Source organism: Rattus norvegicus, chromosome 1 (genome assembly GCF_036323735.1).
Source record: "Rattus norvegicus strain BN/NHsdMcwi chromosome 1, GRCr8, whole genome shotgun sequence".
Classification (NCBI taxonomy): domain Eukaryota; kingdom Metazoa; phylum Chordata; class Mammalia; order Rodentia; family Muridae; genus Rattus; species Rattus norvegicus.
The window spans coordinates 237,344,209-237,365,826 of record NC_086019.1 but is presented as its reverse complement, the minus strand read 5'-3'; the positions used below and the strand labels follow the sequence as shown (position 1 = coordinate 237,365,826).

Here is a 21,618-nt window from a genome sequence, read left to right as displayed (position 1 = left end):
CCTTGTGCTCTTGCTCTGCAGGGCATAGCAGCATGCCCTGGGCAGAAAAGAGAAAACAAACTCTGCCGACTTTCATTTCAACCTAACCATCTGGCCTGAGTAGGAAGACGTAGGTCACCTGGTGTTCTGGATAAATATTATGAATCGCAGTGTTTCTCTATGTTCACAGAGGCCAGGATGAGGCCTCCCCAAGAAAGGACAGATTTGGGGTTGAAGCAACAAAATAACAATTACGATATCCCTCAGGCTTCTCTCTACCACTGTGGCTGCTGCTCTGTTGATCTTGAAGCTGTGTGCCTTTCAGTTGAGCAGGGTCTGCTGCAGAGGAAGGACTCTGTCCCATGAAGGAAGGAGCCATCAGAACACAGAAGAGACATGCCTCAACTCCTTAAGGTGGCAGTGGTGATTGGAGGAGTTATGGTGGCTTGCTAACTGGAATCTGGTCTGACCAGATCTGGAGAAGGGAAGGAAGGAAGCTGGGATAGGGTAAAGGGTAGTCAGATCTTCATGTTGCTCCTATTGTCCTAGCCAAAGTGGCCATAGTAACTGATTTTCATTTTAATTGTCAACTTGACGCTGCCTAGAATCACCAGGGAAAGAACTGTCTGAAGGGAAGGGATAGGACGGCGTGGGGCAGAGATCATCTTGATTACCTTAACTGAAAGTTGAAAGGTCTATCGATGATTGGCACCTGGGCAGGGAGCCCTGTACCACTGAAGAGGGGAGCTCTGGCATACTTCAGTCATTGAATTGCACTGTTCTTGCCTGTTGATGTAAGGAGATTGGCTGCTCCAAACCCCTGCGTCTTGACTTTCCTGCCATGACTGCAGCTGGAATTGTGGGCCAGATTTACTCATCTCCCTAAAGCTGCATTTAAAATCAGGGTATCTTTTTTCTTACCAGTGTAGCAAGAAACGGGACTAAGACAGGGTTTCATTGCCAGTAGCTAAGGGCCTTCCATCAGACTTTCCATTCCATAGTGGACAGAGAATCTGGTCTGGTCTGGTCTGGTTCGGTTTCCTTTAATGAAAAAAAGTCTATGATTGAACAGAAGTTGATATAAAATCCTCCACTTCCCAGGGAGGAAATTTGACACCAATTAGGTACCTGGACTGGTGAATGGACAGACACCAATGTGTTGTAAATGACTAGGTGATATGGAAAAAAGACTTAAGTTTTTTAGGCAGAATTTGATTCTTTATTCTGGCTTTTACTCAGAAAATCGTAACATAAACGATCTCTCATAAAAACACTGATCATGGTTGACACCTGCCATCCTCCCCAGCCCCCCTACCCCCACCCCATGGTTCCCACACAGTTCTGAAGCCAAGGATATGCATGCTGGCAAGAAAAATCTGCCAAGACAGTTTCCACCCTTGCAATCTGTCCCCAGCATTTCCCTTCAGCCTCTGGCAAAGAAAGACCTTTCTCCAGCTGGTGACATTGGCTGGGCAAACTCAAATGTGAGCATGTTGGTTTTCCATCCCGGTGACTTCCTCGGAGACACTCTTAGTGTCTTGCCAAGTGTAAGGAGGGTGACAAATCGGGGGAGGCCGTGACATTGCTTACTGTCTGCTCTGTGCGGATGCTGCTGGCTGGGCTGCTGGGAGGCAGTGTCAGTCAGAAAGCGCCACACCCGTCCACTTCCCAACTGCAGCCCCGGAATGATGCCGTTGCTGAATTGCTATCATAATTAATATAAGTGCATTGTCCAGAACTCAGATGCACAAGATTTTCAGGGGAAAGCGAGACTCAGCTCTTCCTCTGACCTCAGCTTTCTACAAATCATTACAGAGATGGTCTATGTATGTGTGAGCAAGTGCATGCTTATTTTTCATTGCTATGACATTTATGTTTCCTTTATGCTGTATCTGAGAATGTGTATGGAGGCTAGGTAGTTCTTTCTTTTATGGGGGGTCCCGGAGATTGAACTCAAACAGGCTGGGCAGCAAGCAACTTTGCTGGCTGAGCCATTTTGTTTCCTAGAGACTGGCTCGTTCAGGTTGGCCTTGAAAGCAGGGCAGGGCAATGTTCCTGTCTCAGCCTGAGTGCTAGAATTATACATAGGCATGCACTACCACATCCAGCTTGTATTCATTCTTTAAACATATAGACAATAAACATTTAGGGTGTATATAGCCCCGCATAGAATGCTTGCTTAGCATATACAAGGATGTTTAATCCCACATACCAAAAAAAGAAAGAAAGGAAGAAAGGAAGGAAGAAAGAAGGAAAGAAAGAAAGGAAGGAAGGAAGGAAGGAAGGAAGGAAGGAAGGAAGGAAGAGCATTATATGAGCAGTGTGTATGAACACTGTATTGAATCACAGGAATATTATCTTCAGATTAGGGGGTTACAGTGAATCCCAAATGCATCTTCCTATATAATTAAGACCAAAATAGAGGATTTCATCATGGGTTACAGAGGGAGAGCATGTATGCAAGTTAAGTTAGTGTGAGCTTTGGTGCAATCTATGCATCTTGACTCACATAGCCTGCCTGTCCATTCCAGATGCATTCATCTGAGAAATCTCAAAAGCCATGGCCACGTGCCAGGTGTTTAAGACCTACGCTGTCGTTAAAACATTTGTTTGAACCAGGTATGTTGGCACACCTGTCATCCCAGCACCTGAAGGCAGACACAGGCATATATCTCTGAAGTTGAGGCCAGCCTGGTCTACACAGCAAGGTTTCCAGGTCAGAGTTCCATAGTGAAATGAGAAGATTTATTTGGTACAAGGTTCTGGATGTTTTAGGCAAGGGAGCTGCTCTTAGAAAGCCTTTGTCCTGTGGAGTTACATAAGGAGGAAGGAGGTGTGCTCAATGAATTCCAAGAAGGAGGTGAGCTGCAGTCCCCTCCCCACCTGGAGACTGAGGAGAAGCAGAGCCCAGAGGGCACCGAACTCTGCTCTCTGTCCGTGAGGACCAGGTCATTATGTAATGCTCTGAGGCAAGGGAATAAACAGGCCAGAAGTAGGTGTTTGTTCCACAGGGAAAGAACTTGCTGCTCAGATGTGAGAAAGATTGCCTGAGAGGCTGCACGGTTGGAAGTACACAACTGGGGGTGCGGTGTCCAGCGGTCCTGCAGGGCTGAAGGCATCTTAAAAAAAATAACAGCTTGTCTCCAACTGGTTCTTTTCCGTTTTTTTTTTTTTTTTCCCCCCGGAGCTGGGGACCGAACCCAGGGTCTTGCGCTTCCTAGGCAAGCGCTCTGCCACTGAGCTAAATCCCCAGCCTCTTTCTGGTTTTTTGAGAACAGAACCTCACTGTGCAGCTCACTCAGGCTGGCCTATGACTCAAGTATGTATCCCAAATTATCCTTGAACTCATGGTAATCCTTCTGTCTCAGTCTCCCAAGTGTTAGCATTAAGAGTATGAAGCACTGTGCCTGGCCTCTGCATGGTGTTTCATGGATTCTCCTTCCTGGTTCTGTCTTCATTTCTTCCCTAGTTATTTAATTGTACTTTCCAAGGCAGATGAGAAGTGACACCTGGGCCCTGTGTTCTTCCGACGGGAATTTTACTTGGATTTCATTATGGTCCAGATTATAGACTTTGAGGCCCGGTTCTGTCCAGTTCCATTTCAGGTGACCTGGACTCAGCATATACATTGCTGGCTATGAGCCTATGAACTCTCCCCTTTTCTCTCCCTTCCTTCCATTGCTATGTGGACATGTCAAGATGGCAGCTAACTCTGGGATTGGGTTGCCCCTTCTGCACATAAACCCAAGCGACTTTTTCTGAATGGACATGAGACATAAGCAGCGAGAAGACATCTGAAACTGTACACTCTGAGCTCTGCATTTGGGGGATAGCTTTTCTTATGTGTGGGTGAGGGAGCCTGAGGTCTTAGATTTTTATCGTAGCAATGACCTGGTTTCTAGTTGGGGAGTTCAGGTGTGATAAGCAAGCAGCAGCGGCTGAGAGAGCGGGAACGGCTCCCCACAGCATTCACACTTCAGGAAGCGTGACCAGGAACTTGCTGTCTTAGTTTTGTTTCCAGATGCTATGATAAATAACTCTGACAAAATAACTTAAAGGGAGAGGGATTTATTTGCCTCACAATTCTAGGTCGCATCCCATCATTGCAAGGAAGTCAAGACAGCAGGAGCTTGAAGGCACACAGTCAAATTAAATAAGGGCCTCATTAATACTCCCTTACCAGAGGATTCAAGATTGTGTCAAGTTACCAATACCCTGTGCTGGGGATAGAACCCAGCCTTGCTATGTGACTGAGTATATCCCCAACCATTTGCCTTTTGAGATAGGGTCTTGCCCTGTAGTCTTGGTTGGCCTCAAAGTTAAGAACCTCCTGCCTTGGTCTTCTGAGAGCTAGTAATCACAAGCCACAGTGTGGCTGGCTCTCCACACTCGGCAGGGTGCAAGTGATGTGCAGGGCAAAGCTCATTCAACAGACAGTGAGAGAGCATGAAGACCATGGGGAAGAATTCGTATTGGTCCTAGCTAGATCGGAGCAGAATGAACATCATAAGTTTGACTTTTTCTGTGGATAGCTGGGAGGATGCAGAAAGAAGAGATGGGAACTGCACTGTAACGACTAGAGTTAGATGTCCCCATCCCATCTAGAGGTATGTCAAAGGTTTTGTGTTCTTGTACGAGAATGATTCTAGTTAAGAATCCAGAGTCTCCAGAAATGTCAGGATCTCCCATGGTAGTGCCCTGCTTTCCCACTTGAATGTCACACTTTGAGTTTTTTGTTTGTTTGTTTTGAGATGATCTCGTTATACAGCTCTGGCTGGCCCAGAACTGGCTCTGTACACCAGGCTGCCCTTGAATTTACCGAGACCTGCCTGCCCCTGCCTCCCGATTGCTGGGATTCAAGGCGTGCACCACCAACACCCAGCTGAAAAGAATTTTCCTGCTTCCGAGTATAATGACTTTCTTTGTTCCTCATTTATGCTCAATTGCCTATTAAAAGCCAAACATTATGAGCTTCTTCACTTGCGGTTTTTTGCTCTTTTTCAAGTGTCAGGGACCATCTTACTTCCTATGTTCGTTCCATTTGTCAGTCGAAAAGACAGCCCTACCTCTTATCCCCTGCAAGACTGTCACTGACTGGATTTCGTTTCTTAACTGGTCTTGTCTGTCCTTGAGTGAGCTGCTTACTAGAGAATGGGAGTGTTGTCTTCTTCCAGGATTCCTTGGAGAAACTGACCCATCTGTCTTACTGCTCCCCCGGGAGGGTCCTCCATTGCAGATCTATAATTAAAGTTGTCTTTTATATCATTGGGAATGAGTACACACAGCCAGGGCTCTCACCATAGGACTAGAAAAATGAAACCCTTATGACAATAGAAAATGAAGGTAAAAAGAGAAAATGACTGCTGGTCTGATAGTAAAATCCAAACAGCACAGCCGTAGTGACAAATTTTGGAATTTTGGCTTCTTTAAAAACAGGCCTATTATAAGAATGGGCTTTCATTTTAATCCCAGGTGTGAGGGCATGAGGCTGCTTCGAACTGTCTGCAGTAGCTGACCATGATTTGCCTCATGCTCCAGCAGAGGCGTGGTTTAGCCAGCTGCAGATAATCTCTGCAGTCTGTGAAGTTTGGAGTTCTGGGAACTTTTCACAGGATATATAAATGCAAGGGCCCTGAGAGGTGAGGTTGGTGGTTACTGTTATTCCTGGAGATTGTTTGCAGTTTGTTACTAGTAGTGCTCAAACAAGAAACAGGAAGAAAGAAAGAAAGAAAGAAAGAAAGAAAGAAAGAAAGAAAGAAAGGAAGGAAGGAAGGAAGAAAGAAAGGAAGAAAGAAAGAAAGAAAGGAAGAAAGAAAGGAAGAAAGAAAGGAGATTCAAAGCTTTCTCTGTCTCTCTGTCTCTCTCTGTCTCTCTCTGTCTCTGTCTCTCTCTGTCTGTCTCTGTCTCTCTCTCTCTGTCTCTCTCTCTGTCTCTCTCTCTCTCCTTTCCTATGTAGTGATAGGGGCTGGAATCAGGGAAGGGGATAAAGAGTGGGAAAAAGAACTCACATAGTAGCAAAGATCAGCTGTAAGTAAAGAAGAAACAAGAAAGAAATTAGATTTAAGGATCTCTACCTCCCCTCTATGCTTTCTCTCCTAGATAGGGAGTGAAATTGGGGTGTGGGAATGAAGGGTGGGAAAAAAGGAGAACCTATGAAGTATCTTAACATCAGCTACACAGAGTGGAGCTCCTTCCAGGAAGAGGTCAGTGAGTTGATGATTGTAGTTTAGCTGTCTTCTTGGATTCTATACTGAGCCCCAAAACTCCTGTCACTGTCCTGACCTGCTTGCGACTCTCTGAATCTGAGTTTTAAAACACAGCTTTGGGGACAGCAAGATGGCCTAGTAAGCACCCTTGTGCCCTGGGTTTGCTCCCAAGAACCCAAGTAAAGGGAGAGAACTGAGTCCACAACAGTGTCCTCAATTCTCAATTTCCATTCATGTGCTATAGCAGATACACACACACACACACACACACACACACACACACACACACACACACGAGTGCATTTTTCAGATAATTTGACTAAATGGGAAATGTAGGTCCTTAATTGCCAATCTTGGCACAGTAGCCATTTTCCTATCGGAAGCTCACGTGTCCTCAGAGCAGCCCTGCTCTTTGTGGTAAGGAGTCGCCTGCACTGAATAATCCTGTTGGCAGTCTGAGTAAATGTGAAACCTAGGTTTCCTGAGATTGAAACCATGTTGGTCACATTTTGAAACCATTTATTTGTTTCAGTTTTTTCAAGACTTTCCTGAGAAAACTGAAATGGGGGGCTTTGCCCAGGTCTTTGCTCAATGTGTCAAAACCTAACTCATCAGGGGAAACCGGGAGGGAGGCATCGCTTGGTCAGCGTCTTTCTTGTGTGTGAGTGCAGTGCACGAATGCTATGGCTATGAAAGTGGTAATGGTCGCAGGACACCTTTCATAGATCCGTTCCCTTCTTCCACCTTGGGTTCTAGGGGATCAAACTCAGGTCTTCGGGCCGTGTGAGAAGCACTTTTGCCCACTTGTCAGCCTTATGGTTGTGGTTTCTAACCAAGTCAATTAGCTTTTACATTGCCAGACATGGAGCCAGTCAGAATTGAATTGGTTATCTCTGGTCAGCTTTTCGTGGAACATGAATTCAGGAAGCTCCTGCACCCTCAGCATTGGACTGTGAGGGTGAATGGGCAGCGCTCAGGCCCTTCTCGTTTATTTGGCTTGAGACAGGGTCTTCTATGCAGCCTTGGTTGTCCTGGAACTTACTACCTAGACCAGGCTGGCCTCAAACTCAGAGATCCTCCTGCCTCTGCCTCCAGGGTGTTGGAGTTAAAGTTATATACCCTTATGTTTGTTTGTTTGTTTTGTTTTGGTCTGGCAAAGTAAGACCTGGAAACCACCCTGGTCCATGGCTGTGGTTTCAGTGTCTGGAAGGGACAATTGTCCTAGAGCTTCTAGAAAATTTCTGAGCAGATGTCTGTCTTGGTCAGCTAAGGTTGCTCAAGTGTCCTACTGCAATCTGGATGGCTCAAGCAGAAGGTATTTGTTCTCTTAGGCTGAGTTCGAATTCAAGGTGCTGACAGGTTGGTTGCATCTTGGAGCTCTGAGGAAGAGTCTCTTCTATCCCTCTCTGGCTTCTGGTCATTGCTGGCGTGTAGATACATCACTGTGGTCTACACATGACATGGCATTCTCTTGGAGTAAATGTCAAATGTGCCCAAATTCCCATGTTCTTATAAAACCAGGCTATTAAATGGAAATTATCGAGTTTTAATTTCAGTATTTATATCTATCTGTGAGTCTCAACATCCAAGCAATGTTACATTCAAAGATACCAGGGATTCTAATCGCAATGCATTGTTTTAGGAGACAAAATTCACTTGACAGTATTCCTCTTACCCATATCCCTCCTGGACTCTAGTGCTAACTGCTGACCACAATCTTCTCTGTTGACTCTCCAACCTTATATATAGAACAATCTTCTATATACAGAATTGTATATATATAATACAGAGTGTATATAATACAAAGTCATATTCTTCCTCTAAAAAGTACTCTATAGCATCTAAGAGCTGAGCTCTTGGTTTGACCAGCAAATCCTTTCAGACTGTTCTCATTTGAGAGCTGGGCCTTTGTCTGGATGGCACAATGTGGAGCAGGGACCTGTCCATCTCTCACGGACCTTAATTGAAGCTTGGCTTGCCTGCCAGGCACTGCTAATTAATCTCCCCTCCTACTGGGCTTTTGAATCACTCTGTTCCTAAGATTATTTGGGAGGTGATTGGATTTCCCGCATTCAAGAATTTTCTAATTCCTTACTAACTAGGTCCCTTTATGGGAACACTAGTTGAGAGTTTAAGTGAGTCTTTTGTTATGATTGTCACTTTATATTCTTGGATACCAGCTTTTTTTTTGTTGTTGTTGTTGTTTTGTTTTTTTAATAGTTCTTCAAATGACAAGAAAATAACCAGTAGAACAATTATAAACAAAATGTAAACTATGTATTACATAAGTCTATGGCCTTGCCTATCTCTAGAGACTATAAAACAACTGAAAGAGAGAAGCAAGAGAAGTGTCCCAGTACTTAGGAGCACTTACTGCTCTCGCAGAGGACCTAAAGTTTCATTCCTAGCACTCACAATGGGGCAGCTCACAACTGCCTGCAGCTCCCAGAAGGTCAATGAGCTACTTCTGAGTGTACACACACACAGACAGACACACGCGCGCACACACACACACACACATGCACAGAGAGAGAGAGAGAGAGAGAGAGAGAGAGAGAGAGAGCTCACTGAATGAAGAAGAGTTAAGAGTCGGGTTCTGGGAATGACTCGGTGGGTAAAGTGCCTGTCACAGAAGCATGAGCACCCATGTTTGAGGACCTGCGTTTGATCCCTAGCACCCACATGAAAGCTAAGCATGACCGAGCATGTCCCAGTGGCTGAGACACGCAGATCTCTGGGACTTGCTGCCCAGGCAGTATAGCTGAATTAATGAGCCCTGGGGTAAGTAAGAGACCCTGTCTCAAGTAAGCTAGAGAGTGATCAAGGAAAGTATCAACCACTGGCTTCTGTTCACACACAAGCATGTGCACCTACATACACCTGTGAGCGCATACTACACGGATGGAAAAATAATGAGAGATTAATATTGAGGAATCCGTGGGTCCTCCTACCAGGTTTCTATATGCAGTATTGTTTAATGATGGCTGGATGGATAACTTTATTTTTCTTTATATCTGTTCTGATACAAACACTCAAACAACACGAGGCTTTTAAACTGTAAGTGGAGCTCCCTGCCTCGGGGGCGTTTTCTCCAGTAACCTGTCTCTTTTCCCCCACAATCAGGTGAGAATGAGATCCTGGAAACTCTGCATGCCATTGCAAGCAAAAACCAGATCTGGAGATCCTATATTGGCATGGGCTACTATAACTGCTCGGTGCCCCAGACCATTCTGCGGAACTTACTGGAGAATTCTGGATGGTAATGTATCTCTGTGCCCGAGAACAGGCATACTAGATATGAGATCCCTGTACCCCATGGCTCACACACCGCCCCCCCCTGCCCCCTGGCCCCTGCCGCCCTCAACTCCAGGAACCCACATGGCTTCTGGTTGGGAAATTCCTTGCAGGATGTTGAAATAGATCCTTCCCCTTCTATTTGCATAAAGTCCAGATCTGGTGATCTCTTCCTGAATCAATCTGAATCTCTATACTGTTTTGGACAAGGTTTTATTCCTCTTTGGTGAGGCCCTGGGGCATTTCAGGCTGTGTCCGAACCTCGTCATATTGAGTCCCAGACTTTTGCTGTTTGCCAGGTTTTTTTTTTTTTTTTTTGGTTCTTTTTTTTCGAAGCTGGGGACCGAACCCAGGGCCTTGCGCTTCCTAGGCAAGCGCTCTACCACTGAGCTAAATCCCCAACCCCGTTTGCCAGGGTTTTTAAGTGTCCATATTCATGTCCCACTTATCCCCACGTTTCTTGGCCCGAAGCTGATAGAAACGAAGTCATGGTGTCAGCAGAGTGAAGACTGGAACATCAGCTTTATTGCTGCCATTTTACTGAGGAAGTGAACATGTGTGTTGTGGGCAGGCCTGCGCTGTGCATGACCAGCTTCTTGCTCCCATCGCCCCTTGCCAATCAGATAGTTCTTTCCTGCTCCTTGGGGGAAGCGCTTCTATGAGTCAGAGGACAGCCTTCAGGAGTCAGTTCTCTTCTGCCATGGGGTCTGGGGAACTCAGGTTGTCAGGCCTGTCTCGAAAGCTGTTTTCCCCGCTGGGCCATCCTTCTGGTCTTGTCCCATCTTCACAGGGACCAGATCTGTTGGTATCTCCATGATTGCTCTCTACCCCTGTGTGGAGATTTCCATAGCTACTTCCTTTTTAATAAGAGAACAGGAAAGCAGACCCATCAGCAGAGAAAGTCTTTCAGTGTTTCAGTGTATGAATGTGCTTGCCGATGTGTTTGACTAGCTGAGGGCTTGTTTTCCACTGTGGCTCTGGTAAAAGTTTGCATGGTAAACTCTAAGGTTGATTTCAAAAGCAAATAGCCTTTCTCTCTTCCCCCTTTAAAAAAAAAAAGCCTGTCGATGTCCATGAATGGGCTCCAGCATTCTCTGCCTGAGTCTGGCCTGTGGCCTTTGCTCTTACTGACCATACAGAGTGTCTGCCATATTTCTCTCTGGCCGTGAGCTAGTATGCTAATTAATTTGGGGGCAGCCAGTGTTTTGAGAGGGAGACAATACTCTGTTTTTTGTTTTTCAGCATCCGGGTCCGACTTTGGGTGCCTTTTAAATATTGTTGCTTTGCATTAATATCCAAAAGCTGGCCAGACCCTCAGAGCGATCCTGCACCCTGCTCATGCTGATAGAGAGGGCCATGAACACGTGGGTGGTACACTTCACATTATACTTCTGAATGGTTTCCATAGCAATGGAGCCAACAAATTCCGGTGACGTGAGGTGAAAATAAATGGGTCACATAGACTCGAAAGAATACAAACATTTGGGCTCCGAAAAGAAACTGTACACTGGATCTAGAACTTGTCTCATGGGGCCCACTGTCCCAAAGCGTCAATTGCTGAGAGCGTCAATGACTAATATCAACGCTTGCGTTTGCCTTGTGGCTTTCTGGTGTTTGTAATCTTGGCAGTAAGATTAAAGCAGGCTTTTTATGAGTTTTATGAGCCCTTCTGCAAGCCCCCTACTTTTCTCCCGATTCCAAAGGAAAATCATTACCAAAGTGATAGAGGGAACTGGTTCTTTAGGAATAAATGCCATTGTCGTCGAATATATTACAAGTAACCGACTTCAGAACCATCAGCCTTTAGATATATAGGTACTTTTAAAATACATATATTAAAAACCTAGAAAAAGAAAGCATTTGCATTAATGTCAACCAAGACACAGCCATGGGTCACAGATACCACCGTCTTCCCCTCTTTTAATTCCTCTTGGTACCTGATACTAAACTCAACGTGTTCACGCCACTAAGAAACCTCTGCAGTTCCTCAGACAAATGGTTTTAAACACTCCACCCCCACCCGAGACTGAGGCAAACTCCTGTATGTATGACAGCAGCCCTTTCATGGCAACTTTGAAAACCTTTGTAAAATACTTTTAAAAAATGTTTTAATTGTATGTGTATAGGTGTTTGCATGGATGTGCCTCCCTGCTCCACATACATGTCTAATACCCAGAGAAGCCACAAGAGGGCATAAAGTCCCTCTGGAACCGGAATTCCAGATGGTTGTGGACACCAGATGGATGTGGGTAATAGATTCTGGTCCTCTGAAAAAGCAGCTGTGCTCATAAGTGCAGAGCCCTCTCTCCAGACGACTTTTGAGTTAGGCTTCCACTATCACTCTTGCTGTCCTGGAATTTGCTTTGTAGACCAAGCTGGCCTGACCCTCTCAGAGATCCATCCACCCCTGCCTCCCAAGTGTGGGGGTTAAATGAGAGTCACCATGACTTGGTAGCAGTTTTGAACGATGAGAGAGGGTTATTCTGTACTTCCTTTCAGGCCATTGCTAAGAAGAACAATTATGCCTGCTATGTTTCTACAGTGTTAAAAAATAAATAAAACACCCGTAACTGTTTAGAGCAGTGGTAGTTACTGCTCTAAGTCTTGGATTATTAAGGGGGCTAAGGACAGGAAGGCTGGTCAGTCAAAAGACAGAATAAGTAAACCACACTGGCAGAGGTCACCGGCTCCCTGCAGTCTCAGGCTGAGCAACTGGTCAGGAAATTTAGTGCTTTTCCCAGGCATGAAAGGAAGCCAAAGTGATCTTTAGGTTTTGTTCATTTTACTTGTGTGCATGTGTGTTTATGGGTATGAATGTGCTATGGTACAGAGGCCACCCACGTGGGCTCTGGGGATCGAACTTTAGGCTTGATGGCAAGTGCTCCTACCCAGTGAGCCTTCTTGCCAGCCTCATCAGAGATATTTGAACGGGGAGTCAAGAAATGCACATTTGGGGCTGGAGAGATGGCTCAGTGGTTAGGAGCACTGACTGCTCTTCCAGAGGTTTTGAGTTCAAATCCCAGCAACCACATGGTGGTTCACGACCATCTGTAATGGGATCTGATGCCCTCTTCTGGTGTGTCTGAAGACAGCTACAGTGTACTTATATAGAATAAATAAATCTTTTAAAAAATGTACATTTGCACCTCAAATATTTGGCAATTTCATGTTTTAAGAATTGCCAGATTAGTAAGGCAACAAAGAAAGGCTGGGCAGGTACAGATGCCATTGGAAGATTGATGATCCTATCTGTATTTAAATTATGTGACTTCATTTTAGGCTTTTTCTAAACAGGGTCTCAAGTGGTCTGGGCTAACCTCAAACTCCCACGTAGCACAGGGTGACTTTGAACTTTCTTTTCCCCAAAGTTGTGCACACTACCATTCCTGGTCTTTTTTTTCCTTGTTCTTTTTAAATTAATGCGAAATTTAAGGTTCTGATGTTTTGTGTGAGTGTGTGTGAGTGTGTGTGTGTGTGTGTGTGTGTGTGTGTGTGTGTGTGTGTGTCACTGGTGTATGCATGTGGGCCGCACAGGGCATTAGATCTCTGGAATGGCAGTTGCAGGTGGTTGTGAGCCACTCGATACGGCTGCTGGGATCCAGAAGCAGATCCAATACAAGAACAGCACCACTTCAACCCCCTGCCTCTGCCTCAAGATTTAAAAAAACGAGGCTATTTTTCTATTTCTAATTATGTGTCTGTAGGGGGTGTATTATGTAGCCTTGTGGAAGAGCCCAGTGAGTTGGAGGAGGTGGTGGTGGGGGTGCCCTGAATATGGAGTTACGGAGGTTTGTGATCATCCCTAGAGATTCTGAAATGAGCCACCAGGTCTCACACTCTCCCTCCTCCCTCCTTCCCTCACCCACCTCCCTCTCTCCGTCACCCTCCTCCATTCCTCCTTTCCCTCCTCCCCTTCCCCTTATTTTTGAGACACGGTTCTTGTTGTCTAGTCCAGGCAGCCTCCAACTTTTAATCCTTCTGCCTCAGTCTCCCGAATGCCGTGGTCACAGCGTGTGCCACCGTATCTTTTTTTTTTTTTTTTTTTTACAGCAGCTCATTATTTAGCCCTAGCTGCCCTGGAATTTGCTATGGAAATAGCAGCCATTGCTCACTGTTGTTCAAGAACAACAGCTGTTAAGGTAGGACTGCCCGTGCTTTGAATGAAAAAGAACACTTTGGTGGCTGTTTCTTTAAAATGCTCAACTTTGTATGTGTAGGCTCAGGTGACCAGCGCCTAACCTCGGAAATGTATCCCCCTCTCATCTGCTCCAGGTAACAACTATCTCTCCTAGGTGTAGCTGGATGTGGTGGAGAGTGCCTTTAGGCTCAGCTCTGGGAATTTAACCTATGCGATTAAAGCTCTCCTGGTCCACAATAGACAGTTGTAGGCCAGCCAGGCCTATAGTGAGACCCTCTCTGAAGACAAGAACCAAACAGAAAGAAGGAAATCGTGTCTGTCTACCTGATAAATCTCAGTGGTGTCCCTGAACACACTTCGAGTGTCCGGTTGGGCAGTCTAAGTCTGAGCATATGGCTGGGACAGTGTCACTGCTGTCTTCCTAACAGCAGGCTGTGAGTGATGGCCCTGTCCAACTGGAGGTCACCAGTGCTCATTGTTTGTGGTTTCGTATGACCTCACTTCTCTCAACGTCCCATTCACTCGCCTGCACTGTGTATTGTGTTGCATGCGTCCTTCCTTCCAGTTCACCACTGGCTTAGGATTTGCCTTTACAATCGCTAATCTAGGCTACGCAGGGAATTAACCGCTGTAACAATGGGTTCCACCGCACACACAGTCACACCGGTAAAAAAAAAAACAAACAAAAAACTCTGGAACTTGTTTCAATGTGCTGATGTAGTACTGTGTGCTCCTCAAAGAGAAATCATTTTAAATAAAGCTCTCAACATAGCAATGATTTCAAAGCCTACATATGATTGCCAGAGCAGGAGAGAGAGAGAAAAAAAAGGGTATAAAAATCAAAGCCGTTTATATCACTTAACTCTTTTGGCTTGGTGTCCTAGTTAATTTTTATTATTGCTGTGATAAGATACCCTGAGAGGGCAGCTTAGAGAAGGGTTTATTTGGAGGCTTACTGTTCCAGGAGGTAAATCTGTGCCCTTCATCAGGGAACATGGCGGCAGGAAGGCATAAAACACAGACGGATGCCCTGGGGATTTCCATTGACAGGCTCTGTCAAATGCTTGCCGAGGACCTGAGTTCAGATCCCATGTAAGGCTCAAGCCGCGGCACTCACCTGCAATCCTTGTGCCCAGGAAGAGGTGGGTCGTGGAGCTCACGGATCCTAGCCGACTTGATGAGCTCCAGTTTCAGTGAGAGTTCCTGTCTTGAAAGACAAGCTGGAGGGCTGCAGAGGTAGCTCAGAAGTTGAGAAGCACTGGCTGCTTTTACAGGGGGCTCAGGCTCGATTCCCAGCACCCACAGGGCATCTCCTAACTGTGAGATCACTTCCAGGGAATCCGATACCCTCACCCTGACACATGTGTAGGCAATGCGTCAGTGCATATGAGAAACAAAAGTAAATGAATTTTTAAAAAAAGGTAAGCTGGAGAAAAATTGAAGACGATCTCAGCATCAACCTCTGCCCCCCCCCACATGCATGTGCGATGCTCATACAAAATACATATGTACAGTAAGACAATTAAAATAGGAATGTAACAAAGAATCTAGAAAGCTGGGCATGGTGGTGTATGCATATAATCTTAGACCTTCAGAAGGTAAGGAGAGGCAGTCAGTTCAAGGCCAGCCTGATCTACTGAGTAGATGACAGGTAGCCTGAGCTACAAACTACGATTATGTGTTTATAAGAGTAATGATAAAACGGCAGGGGCTCAGTGGTTAAGAGCGCTCGTCTTTCAGAGGACATGGATTTGGTTACCAGCACCCACTTGGTAGTTCACAAGGATCTCTAACTTCAGTTTCAAGAGATTTGATTTCCATATCTGACCTCTGCGGGCACTAGACACTCATGTCATGCCCATGCGCACAGGCAGGCGAAATATTCATTGGTGTGTAAAATGAAATGACTAAATCTAAAAAATGCGGAGGGGGGAAAGAATAAATATGGGTTGTGGACAAAGAATAGTAATTTTTACTATGACAATTCTGTTCTTCCCCATTAAAACCCAAAGATAAGATGTATTAACTGGCTTTTTAGTGCTGTGACCAAATACTCAGTAACTTTAGAGGTGAGAGATTTATTTTGGCTAAGATTTTATTTACTTATCTATTTACTTTACTTACTGGGGGGGTTGTGCTTTGCAGGGCCCTGCACAGTGTGCACATAGAGGTCAGAGGACAACCTGTTAAGGCAGTTCTCATCTACCATTTGGGTCTCAGGGGTTAAACTCAGGTTGTCAGGCTTGGTGCAAACACCTTCTCCTGCTGGGCTGTCGCCTGCCCAGGTTCACCACCCACGTCAACATCAATATCATCATCAATATCATCAGGGGGGAAGGTGAGGGAACCGCAGGAGGTCATGTAGGAACTCACCTTCTTTGTCAATCCAGTAGACCTCCAACCTGCTGCATGGTGCTGTCCACCTCAGAGTGAGCCTCTGGCTGGGTCTTCTACCTCAGTTAAACCTTTCTGGAAACTTCCACACTCAGATGCACTCAGAAGTGTATTTCACTGGTCTCCTAAGCAGGTTTAAGTTGGGTCAAATTGGTCATCTCAGGGTCTTACCCATGTGTTATGTAATTCTCAAGAGATTTAGGCACTGAATTTGAAAATAAAGGGATTTCATGAGCTTTTCTGGTCAGGAGCGGCTTGGTTTGGACACAGTCTTCTGTTTCCCTTCCAGGGTCACTCAGTACACTCCGTATCAGCCCGAGGTGTCTCAGGGGAGGTTGGAGAGTTTACTCAACTACCAGACCATGGTGTCTGACATCACAGGCTTGGACATGGCCAATGCCTCCCTACTGGATGAGGCGACGGCGGCCGCAGAGGCAATGCAACTGTGTCACAGGTGAGAGGTTCTGCGGGGGCTCCTCCCTCCAGAAGAGAGGGGCCCCCTGGTGCCGGCATCCCGAACTCTGGGTGGAAACCCCATGCTGGATTTTATAGCTAAGTGTAGAGTTCACTGAAAGAAAACTTTGGCAACAATAAAAATGATGTTCTGAAGGTATAGCAACCAAAAATTAATTTAAAACAGGACACTAACGACTCCAAGTGTTTCTGGCAGACCTTGTGTCATTTGACTTCATTGCAGCTTTGGTCTTTCAGGCACATGACACATCCACACACTCTGTGTACCTCATGTGCCTTCTTCCTGTTACACACACCAACAAACGCTGCCTGAAACAGTTCGTGTTCAGAAGTATTGCATGCTGTGAGTTATAGGAGTGGGCTTTTGTTCTGGCTATAGGGTTGAGGATGACCTTGAACTCCTGATCCCCTGCCTCTACCTGCTAAGTCCCAAGTGCTAGGACTATGGGCATGAGCCACCATGTCCAACTGTGGCTTCCTATGCATAGTCAGTCTTCTTTCTGTTCTCATACATAAATGTTTTCATTATGGAAACAAATACTTAATAGTTTCCCGACATAATTCCTCAGGATGTACGTGTCAAATTAGCATGTCTTTGCTTTACGCTATGCTAGAATGCTCACTTTCAAAAATTTGCTGTTTGATTTGCTGTTGAATTCCATTTAAAATGTTACATGAATTTTGGCTTGGGGTTAAAGACAATCTCAAACAATTCCTGAGTGACTCTAGACGTATTTCCGCCACATTGTACTATATTTGTATCAAGGAGTATCTTAGTAGTGACACATAAAATCAACAGTGGCCATCAACTTGAGGAATCTGAGGATGCTTTTCATCTTCTCCAATCAAACATTCAGCCAAGATTTAATTCTTTAAGTGAAAATAAAGACTATCTCATTAATATGCAAATTTTCCTCAGCATTCGAATAAATCAATAAGCAAATTTGCTTTTGTTTAAAGGGTTGTTTCAAAATAAATGTCTTTATGCTCTATCCTCAGCAAATGTTTGATTTGGATGTGAGATATATATATATACATATATATATATATATATATATATATACACACACACACACACACACACACACACACACACACACACACACATATATGTCTTTTGACTTACTATTTCTATTGCTGTAACAGAACACCATGACCAAGAAACCAAGTTGGGGAGAAAAGAGTTTTTTGGCTTATATTTCCATATTGTTGTTGATCATTGAAGCAAGTCAGAACAGGACCTCAGACAGGACAGGAGGCAGGAGCTGATGCAGAAGCTATGGAGGGATGCTGTGCTGTTTACCGGCTCATTAACCGTAGCTTGTTTAGCCTGCTTTCTTATAAACCCAGGACCACCAGCCCTGGGATGACACCATGTGCAAAGGGTTGGGACCTTCCCCAGCAACCATTAATTTAAAAAATGTCCTATAGGCTTACCTCCAGGCAGATCTCAATTGAGGTTCCCTCCTTTCAGATAGCTCATGTTTGTGTGTCAAGGTGACATAAGACTAGTCAACATACTTTCTTTCATGGGAAGATTTATCTGACAAAAATGAGTCATGAGTTGGAAAATTCTGCAAAACCCCGTTCTTACATACTTTCTTGCTATATGCATGGGTAATATCTCTCTCTCTCTGTCTCTCTGTCTCTCTGTCTCTCTCTCTCTCTCTCTGTCTCTCACTGTCTCTCTCTCTCTCTCTCTCTCTCACACACACACACACACACACACACAATATGTATGTGCGTGGACTCATATATATGTTGCAATCAGTTTCAAGCCTCTAATTGTTTAACAGAAAAACGTTGTTGACAGAAAAACATTGTGTCGTAAGTCCGAAGATGACTTATTGGACAGGTTCCGTCTCTGCCTGCCACCTTTAGGGTTACATTATATCCTCATGCCAAGAGATGACTGTTAGGCTTCTAGCCATAACATTGACATCTGCACTCAGGAAGAAGCAAAGGGCAGAGACCCAGGGGTGCTTCTAGACAATGTAAGAGATTTCACTTAACAGCTTTTACACACATTTCACTAACTACCTTCCTTCACATGATCTGAGGACTAAGCTTCTTATGGGCATAGCCTTGTCCTTGGTATCTGGGTTCTAGGAGGAGTAGGGTGTGTTGGGGGAGCTGACATTGTAATGGGCTCCATCAGCGACTCCTTCTTGGGAAGAATTTTCTGTTTAGTGTTTGCCTTGTTTTCGTTCTTTTTCCCCCATCCCCAGCTCCCTACTTCTTGAGCAGCACATAGTCCCAGGGCCATGGGTACCCTCTGACACTGAATTGTTTTCTCAGGCCTTGGATTATCTGAGTTCATGAGGACTTGAACTCTCAGCTCTTCCTGCCCTCACCTCTTGGTGCTGTCATTTCAGATACACACCTCTCTGCCTGCTTTTCCCTCCTATTTCTCAGTATATTTTGAACACCTCATTCCTACTTAGCTTTCTAGAATAGGACTTTGGGGGGTTTGTTGTTGTTTTGTGCACTTGTGTGTGTGTGCGTGCGTGCGTGTGTGCTTTTCCCCTTTAAAAGTCACTGTAACTGGGGCTGGCTCTCACCTCAGCTCACTGAGTCCCTATTAACACTTTTCTCCCATTTGTTTCCATTCAAACTGTTGGAATAATTACACTAGGTAATTATTTTTTTAATTTTTCCAACTTGAATTATTCCTTATTAAATTCAAATCTATGGCAAATGTAGTTGTATATAGTATAAAGCTAGCACTTAGGAGGCTACAGCAGGAGGCTTGCTGTGAGTTCAAGGACAGCCTAGACCGAGATCCTATCTCAAAACAGCAACAAAACCAACAAACAAAAATAAAATAAATTATATATAATTATAAAAGCAACACCAGTATTTAGTGAAAAACCATCTTTCAAACTGGGTGGGATATAATTCAGAGTAAATTTTCCTATTGCAAGCCTGCAAAGAAACCATTGTGTGTTTACTGGGATAGCAGTTGTGTAGCGTGATGCACAAGTGCATGCACTCTGTGCCTGTTTTTTGTTCAGATGCACACTTGGTACCTGAAGTTTTATTTATTCACATCAGTCTTGTTTCCTGAAACCACAGAAGGAGACGAATCGCCCAGCTCGGGCAACCTGGAGCCCACTCAGCTACTGGTCTTCCTGTGCGCATCTCAGCCTCTGTCCTTCCCCCTGGTGCTGGGTGGAAACATTGGCTTAAATCATCTCGACGTGATCCTCTTTCTTCCGTTCTTTTTTATTTTTGTATGTGAGTGGTTTGTCTGTGTGTGCCATGATGCCATGATGCACATGTAGAGGCTAGAAGGTCTGGTCCCCCACTCCCTTGAGGCAGGGCCTGTCTTGTTTCTGCCCAACTGAGACGCTAAGCTGAAACACCTCTTGTGACAAGATATATTACTTTACAAGACTTTTTTGTGTAGTGGTTTCAATTTCCCCTTATACCTAATATCTGTACAAACACACACACACACACACACACACACACACACACACACACACACACACACACGACCTGAATTGTTAAATTATGTAGGAACAGGGTTGAATTTTGCTGGATTGCCGTCAGGAACTGATCGCTCAGTTCTCTTTACCCTATACTTAGAGTTCCCCTCGCCGCCTTGCTGCTTTAGAAACTCTGATTCTGGTGTTGTTGTTTTGTGCACTTGTGTGTGTGTGTGTGTGTGTGTGTGTGTGTGTGTGTGTGTAGAGAGAGAGAACTTGACCAGGTTGGTAACCAGCACTACCTACACTCGCCATGATGGCTCACACTTGTTACCTCCGAACCGTGGAGGAGAGGCAGGAGGATCGGAAGTTCAGTAGAGTTGGAGGCCATGCTAGAATACCCGAGAAGGGGAAAACAACCTCTTCCATATTTGGGAGCTCCTTCTGAGATCTTCAGGTTTCAGTGTGTCTTTTCTTTTCAACAGACACAACAAGAGGAAGAGATTTTTCATTGATCCTCGTTGCCACCCACAGACAATAGCTGTCGTCCAGACTCGAGCCAAGTAATTGATTTAATTTGTGTTTTGAGCCCACGGGTAATATCATATTCTCTGTACCTTGTCTCTCCTTCCCTGCTTTATACTGAATTTTGAGTCCCACCCCCATCTTTCCCCATGGATGCTTCTGCTACTCCCTCATCATTACTGAGGGACAAACACACGGTGAGTTCATTTGCCTTTCGCTATTGTAAGTTCCCATGCTGTTCTGTCATCTTTTGGTAACATTTAAAATATTAAAATCAGCCTGAGGCAGGAGGATTTCAAGTCTATGGCCAGAATGAACCACATCGTATGAAACTGTCCCAAAGTAGAGACTAGGGCTATGGCTCAGTGACAGGACACTTGCCTGGGTTGAGTGAGGCCCTGGGTTCAATCCCCTACTACCATGAAGGAAATGAGTCAGAGGACCTGTCTAAGAGTGAACAGATATATAGACAAAAGATGAACTAGAGTAACTTCAGCCATGTTTTGGACAGTTGGAAAAGCAGAGCTCACATGCCTGTCATGGCCATGGTTTTGTGTGCACTTTGTGCAGATGTAGTTGCTAAGGAAACCAACAACACCTAAGGACCAGTTTGATGAGTCTTTGGTGCCTTTGCAGCAATTAGGCCTGTAAACAACAGAAACATCCCCAGCCCAGCCATTATTACTGCATCCGCTTTCTGCCGTGTGGGATGGTCTTCTGTCCTACACTGCCCCTCAGAAGGGGCTGGAGTTGTAGTTAGAGGGTTTTAAGGATCTAAGGACGTTTTTGCTGTCATCTGGATGTGTTTCATTTATCGTAGCTGAACCGGGATGTCACAAAGATGGCTCTGTTAGAGGGGTTGGGTCTTTAACTCTAAGAGGTGGTTCTCCTGCCAGGAGTAGATTCTCATATAGAGTTGAGGAGAGGGGAGTGGGGAGGACAGAGGAAAGGGACAGAAGGGTGAAGCACACATGTGAGTTGGCGTGGGGCACTGTAACGAGCCAGGTATGAGATGGGGTGGGGCTGGGAGTGAGGCTGGAAGGACACCCAGGGAAAGAATAGAAAATGAATACAGTCTCCCTGGGAACAAGCTGCTGCTGAGTACATTTTCTGGGTCAGCATATCAGCCTGACAGCATGAGTTTTATCACCACAGCCCATGGTGGAAAGAGAGCCCC

General features: G+C 45.1%; 1 protein-coding gene across 2 annotated transcripts in view; it reads left to right on the top strand.

Moving 5' to 3' along the window:
• The window catches only part of Gldc (glycine decarboxylase), a 78,868-nt gene that overhangs the window by 9,794 nt on the left and 47,456 nt on the right, over window positions 1–21,618 (top strand). For both annotated transcript variants that reach the window (NM_001415944.1, XM_006231211.5), the window contains exons 3-5: window positions 9,309–9,444; window positions 16,301–16,465; window positions 20,402–20,479. In NM_001415944.1, the coding sequence (NP_001402873.1) occupies window positions 9,309–9,444; window positions 16,301–16,465; window positions 20,402–20,479 (379 nt within the window). The remainder of the gene's footprint in view (window positions 1–9,308; window positions 9,445–16,300; window positions 16,466–20,401; window positions 20,480–21,618) is intronic.